Genomic DNA, 6,366 nt, shown 5'->3' with positions numbered 1-6,366 from the left:
CTTCCTTGGCTAACCAGAGAAATCCAGGGCAGCCTAAGGGCAAAAAGGGGGGCATATAAGCAGTGGAAACAGGGAGAAATTACTAAAGAGGAGTATGCCTCCTCAACTCGCAGTTGTAGGGAGGCAGTTAGAAAGGCCAAAGCTACCATGGAGCTGAGGATGGCATCCCAAGTTAAGGATAACAGAAAATTGTTTTTCAGATATAGGGAGTAAAAGGAAGGCCCAGGGCAGTATAGGAGCACTACTGAATGGGCAAAAGCAGTTGGTGACGGACAGGGGGGACAAGACTGAACTCCTCAATGAGTTCTTTGCCTCAGTGTTCCTAAACAAGGGGCAAGACAAGTCTCACTGTGGGATCATAGAAAGACAACAGCAGGGCACCAGACCACCAAACGTTGACCCTGAGATGGTGCAGAGTCACTTGGAAGGACTGGATGCGTTTAAGTCGGGAGGCCTGGATGAGCTCCATCTGAGGGCACTGAAGGCACTGGCCGATGTCATTGCGCAGCCACTGGCAAGAATATTTGAGCACTCATGGCGCACAGGCCAGGTCCTGGAGGACTGGAAAAGGGCCAATGTGGTTCCTATTTTCAAGAAGGAGGAAGGAGGATCCAAGCAACTATAGGCCAGTCAGTCTCACCTCCATCCTTGGGAAAGTCTTTGAAAAGATTATTAAGGCTCATGTATGTGAGAGCCCAGCAGAAAAAATTATGCTGAGGGGAAACCAGCACGGGTTCATAGCAGGTAGATCATGCCTGACTAATCTAGTCTCTTTTTATGACCAGGTTACAAAATACCTGGACGCAGGAGTAGGGGGTAGATATTGTTTACTTAGACTTCAGGAAGGCCTTTGATATGGTATCCCACCGATACTAATGAACAAGTTAAGAGGCTGTGACTTGGATGATTACACAATCCGGTGGGTGGCAAATTGGCTAGAGGGTCGTACCCAGAGAGTGGTGGTGAATGGGTCACTATCGACCTGGAAGGACATGGGCAGTGGGGTCCCGCAGGGCTCAGTCCTTGGACCAATACTCTTCAATGTCTTCATCAGTGACTTGGATGAGGGAGTGAAGTGTACTCTGTCCAAGTTTGCAGATGATACAAAACTGTGGGGAGAAGTGGACACACTGGAGGGCAGGGAACAACTACAGGCAGACCTGGACAGGTTGGACACATGGGCAGAAAACAACAGAATGCAATTTAACAAGGAGAAATGCAAAGTGCTGTGCATAGGGAGGAAAAATGTCCAGCACACCTACTGCCTAGGAAATGACCTGCTTGGAGGCACGGAAGCGGAAAGGGATCTTGGAGTCCTAGTAGACTCCAAGATGAACATGAGTCTTCAGTGTGACGAAGTCATCAGCAAAGCTAACTGCACTTTATCGTGCATCAGTAGATGCATGACAAACAGAGCCAAGGAGGTGATACTTCTCCTCTATCGGGCGCTGGTCAGACCACAGTTGGAGTACTGCGTCCAGTTTTGGGCACAGCACTTTAAGAGGGATGTGGATAACCTGGAGAGGGTCCAGAGAAGGGCCACTCATATGGTTAAGGGCTTGCAGGCCAAGCCCTACGAGGAGAGACTAGGGCACCTGGACCTCTTCAGCCTCTGAAAGAGAAGGTTTTGAGGTGATCTTGCGGCTGCCTATAAGTTCATCATGGGGGCGCAGAAGGGAATTGGTGAGGCTCTACTCACCAAGGCGCCCCTGGCGTTTACAAGAAATAATGGCCACAAGCTAGCAGAGAGCAGATTTAGACTGGACATTAGGAAGAACATCTTCACAGTTAGAGTGGCCAAGGTCTGGAACGGGCTCCCAAGGGAGGTGGTGCTCTCCCCTACCCTGGGGGTCTTCAAGAGGAGGTTAGACAGGCATCTGGCTGGGGTCATCTGAATCCAGCACTCTTTTCTGCCTATGCAGGGGGTCAGACTTGATGATCTATTGAGGTCCCTTCTGACCCTAACATCTATGAATCTATTACACACTGGAAACACAAAGTTATTTCAAACTGAAAAACAAAAAAATTGCAGATGGAGACATTTGAAACAGGATAGTTCAAACTTAAGAAAAAAATCATTGCAAGATTTAGTAAAATAAGCACTTCCCTGCAACAGTTTGTTTCAGCTAATCAGAGTTTTCTTCCAAAAAATATGTTTGAAAATTATTGCTTAACTCTAGCACAGACAGACCTAGGCCTCCATTTGGGAACCTATGTCTGTACAGCAGACCACTTAAGCACAAGGTTTATTTAGAATCAGGTCCCCTGTCTGTGCTTCTGGAAAATGTAAGCACTTTCTGGCATATCTGCTGTACAGTCTTTGTTATGACTTCTGGAAGCTGCCGTGTGACCAGCATATATGCATTTTTAGTATTGTATTATTTGACCCTATTTGCCAGTTTGCACCTAACTTACTCACACTGAGGAAATCTGTAACAGATACTTAAGAAAGGAAATGTTGCTGCACACCAAAGCACTGCATTGATGAAGGTTTAATGGTCCAACTGAAGTTTAACATTTTTGCTTCTAGGGTGTCTCTGCACTGTGAAAATCTGCAAGGCAGGGGCAGAAACAGAGAGGCGCCATGCAGTGGTGTGGTCATCCACCCCACCCCATTTTTTTGGACCACGCTGTGGGAGCAGCAATCAGGGACTTTGAATTCTGTGAAGTTGGTGAGAACCTGCCTCCCCATGTTTAGTGATATGTTCCCTCCTCTCTTGTCCCCTCCCTCCCTCCCCTGCCCACCATTGCCACTGATCTGCAGTCACCAGTTTCCCCAAAGGCAGCCAGGCAGTGCACGGAGCCAGGCTCAGCTGGGGACAGCAGCAGTGGTGGCAGCTGGTGATTTCCCCCTCCCTGTCCACTCCCCTGACATGTTCCCCACCAGCCTAGGAGCAGGTGCAGGGAGGTAGTACCTCCTGCCACTGCTGCTTTCCCTGGCTGGGTCTGGTTCCCCATGCATCTCAGATGGAGTGGAGCAAGAGCAGTTCTGGAACTCCCCCTACCCACAGGGTACTTGGGGACAGTGAATGAGAGGACAGGGGACATGCTGCAGATCATGGTGGGGAAGGGAGGTGGTGCTGAAAGTTGGGATGGGGTGGGTGGGATTCTTACCTGATTTGGGACTTAAAAAGTTCCCAGCTGCTGCTCTTGCATTGCGATGTTGCTGCCCCGGTGGGGGCCTGGAAGGTGGGGTGTAGCTACCCCTGCAAAGCCAATTGCTACTTGTATATGCCCCTTTACAAAATCCTGAATCTGTGCATGAGTGGGGGTTTGGGGGAGTTTTTTTTTTCCGGAAGCAGTACCAACCCAATTGGTCTTGTCAGAAGGGAAAACTGTTGTTTCAACCTGCTCTGAGCTGGTCTAGTTGACAGTGGTAAACCACTTAGAACCATGCATGTGCTAGTTCTAGGATCATTGCAGTGGGAAGTCTATTTAAAATACTCATTCTATATAAGGGCAGTATAGGCTCACTTCCTGATTCACTACTATGCTAGTCCAGTTTTACATCAGCATAACTGTATCATTTGTTTATAGTGATGAACCATGTCTTTCGACATTAGGTAAGCATTTCTGACAGAATTTTACTCTCAGAATAAATTCACATTAGGTTGCACATGAACATTATCATGTGGATTGAGAGCTCATTGAGGGATCAAGAGTACAGTGGATAAGGATTAACTGCAGAGTATCAGGCTGGAGGGTGGGGAGCAGCAGGTTGGTGCTAGTTCCAGGGGTAGTCCCCAGTCCTCCATGGGAGTGTGCAGGACCAGGGCTTGCTTGTATTACCTTTCTCAATACATTAACACATTGTACAGATGATTGGGAGGTAGCAGAAAGGACTGGCAGGGTGTGAGATGTTCCTACAAGAGGACCTAGAGATTAGAATACGAGTTCTATCCCAGGAAAACATAAACTAATGGGTTGTGTAAAATTGTCCCACCTACACATACTCAGTGGCAGGGAGATGATAGCTGGAAAGCACTGAGCTGGCATTAGCTATTTTTTTTCCTACAGGTTTTCAAACAAAGACAAAGCCACCAGACCCAGATGTCCTGGCTTGGTATTTAATGGCCTTGCTACTGCTGTTAGAACGGCTGTGTGCGCCAGGAACAGTTTCCTGTGCAATATCTATTTAAAAGGATGTGCCAACCTCACTAAACAAGCAAATTTGATGGATGTAATTAGTATGTCATTCTGCAGTTGTAACAGAGATGGTACTTAAATGCCCATTAGGCTCAGGAAGTAATACACTCCATTAAGGTGAACAGAGGAAGTTAGCACCTCTCTCTCAGGACTTGATGGAAAGTCCATAAAAGTCAAAGGGCTTTGGATCAGGCCTCCATGCTTTTGTTTGTATCTTCTTGGATTTAGACTCAACAAAACCAACTATGCACCATTTGCACTGGGAAGGTTAATCTCACAACCAAAGGGGTTAGAAATGTGTGCTATAAAAATGTTTAGAGTCTGCAGAACACAACATATTCTGCAGTTTCTATGGAGTTTTCTGCAGTGCACTTTTTCTGTTCGTTACAATGCCAAATCTCCAGTGTATTATTCAGAGGTAGAAATAAAACCATTGCTCTGCTTTTCCAGGTTCAGTTGCTAGTAGAGTATGCTGCTTGCTTCTTCTCCAGGAAAAAAAATGGCTTTGTATTAAAGGTAGATTCAAGACCATTTTCGTTTGTATGAGGCAAGTGCATCAATTATCTGACATCTCTAAATTTCGGATTCGTTAGTAGAAGATCAAGATAACCTAAGAAAGATGATCAAGCAGGGGTGATACATGCTAATTGCTGTGAGATCTTGCAGAAGTTACCTTGAAATTTCTCTGTAATGCCATTTTGTTCCATCAAATAAAATAGAGTTATCTTGAAATCTCATAGTAAACTGTGGCATTTTTTTGCAATAACTGTGCAGCAAGCCTGTGTTTCCAGAAAATGGAAAAAGTATAATTAATAGGTCTGATTCAGCACTACTGAAGAACCTGGGATGCTTTCCATCAGTTCTAATGGTAGTTAAAATGGGCCCTAAATTTCCTACAGCGGGAAGATGAGGCTTCCTAAGTTAGGTATTTTAGTTTATTTCCTTAGCTTTGTAAGAGGTTCTTTAGGGGTCATGTCCTGCTCTAAGTGGAGTATTTCAAGCAGCAAAATGGACTACTCTCTCATCTCCCTTCCCCTCCCACCCCACTCCCCTTGATAAATACATATTGCCTGATAATAAGGAGATAATAAAGCCACACATATCCAGTTCTCAAAACTCTTGGCTCTCAAAAGCCAAGGCAAAAAGATCGTAGCTTGCAATATGGTCAAACAGTTAAGCCTATTGCAGAACCAAGGGGGTGAAAGAGGAATTTTTCCTTCTGAAACTGGAAGTGGGGGGTGGCGGGGAGGATGACATTACTCTGTCAGTAGCTTCCTCTTTTCCTAAGAAAGCTCCAGTTTAAACAGCAGTAGCTAATTGCAGGGTATATCACAGGGGAGTAAGGTCCAACAACTAGGTGAAAACACTCAAGAACTGCCAGGTTCAGAGCAACCTTGAATTCCACCCAGCAATTCATTAGATGGCAACACCCATTCCAGAGCAGTGATGTATTTTTCCTCCAATATGTAACTGCTTAAAATGTGGACATCATCAACATCCTGTGCCTGCTTCAGCTTCTGAATGGGCTCAGTCTAGACTGGTATATAATGGCAATCTGCCGTTCAGAGGATGGAGATGTACATAGGTATGGCTAAGTGTACAATGGAAATGAAGGACTGCACTCTTTTCAACAGATGCAAATGTGTTTTAGTGAAGTGCTTTTGGACAAAGCCAGAGCATCCACAATAAGCAGCCTAGCATCTAACATGACACTTAATTTTCTCACCTGCTTTACAAATGGAGTTACGCTCCGAGAGGGAGCAGTGATGATAAAAATTCTATCACAGCTTCTGTCTGCTTTTCACCAGCTCACCAAAATGATCTCAGTTGTGTCTGGATTAATTGGCAATCAGTCAGCTCTTGATTCAAGCTTTGAGTTCATTTAGACTTTGTGTAATGTGTTTGATGGCACCAACTGAAAGCCATTAGCACATTGAAAAGAACTGCAGTACATAATTCCCTGATAAGTACCACAGAGGCCTCATATATAAGCACACGTGTGTGTGCACATGTGTGTGTATTGGACAGGATGTATGACAATAGGGACCACCTTGGTGCACAAGAACCAAATGACATCAATTTGGTGCTACCAATCAGCTGTTGAGCTGTCTCAGAGAAATAAATGCAGTGTCACCAGAGAGCAACTCCATGCTCTCTTGAAAGAGCCTGTAAGTAATTTAATACATCTCATGGCTAATCTAAAGCTCCAGGCTGACTTCA

At 45.4% G+C, this 6,366-nt stretch overlaps 1 protein-coding gene across 5 annotated transcripts in view; it reads left to right on the top strand.

Moving 5' to 3' along the window:
- LOC112551083 overlaps nt 1-6,366 on the top strand; it is a 45,078-nt gene that overhangs the window by 2,419 nt on the left and 36,293 nt on the right. For 3 of the 5 annotated variants that reach the window (XR_003095226.1, XR_003095225.1, XM_025210026.1), the window contains one exon: nt 2,531-3,073. The exons of 1 other annotated variant lie outside the window; for it this stretch is intronic. Coding sequence is in view for 2 of the 4 variants with exons in the window: in XM_025210026.1 (XP_025065811.1) it covers nt 2,531-2,658 (128 nt within the window). In the remaining 2 variants the exon portion in view is untranslated. Of the gene's footprint in view, nt 1-2,530; nt 3,074-4,596; nt 4,857-6,366 lie in introns of those variants that run through there. One more of the 5 variants, XM_025210027.1, reaches the window with a different exon arrangement.

Source organism: Alligator sinensis, unplaced genomic scaffold (genome assembly GCF_000455745.1).
Source record: "Alligator sinensis unplaced genomic scaffold, ASM45574v1 scaffold832_4, whole genome shotgun sequence".
In the NCBI taxonomy this organism is placed as follows: domain Eukaryota; kingdom Metazoa; phylum Chordata; order Crocodylia; family Alligatoridae; genus Alligator; species Alligator sinensis.
Note: the sequence above shows the minus strand (reverse complement) of the source record. Positions and strands in the feature narration are given on the sequence as shown.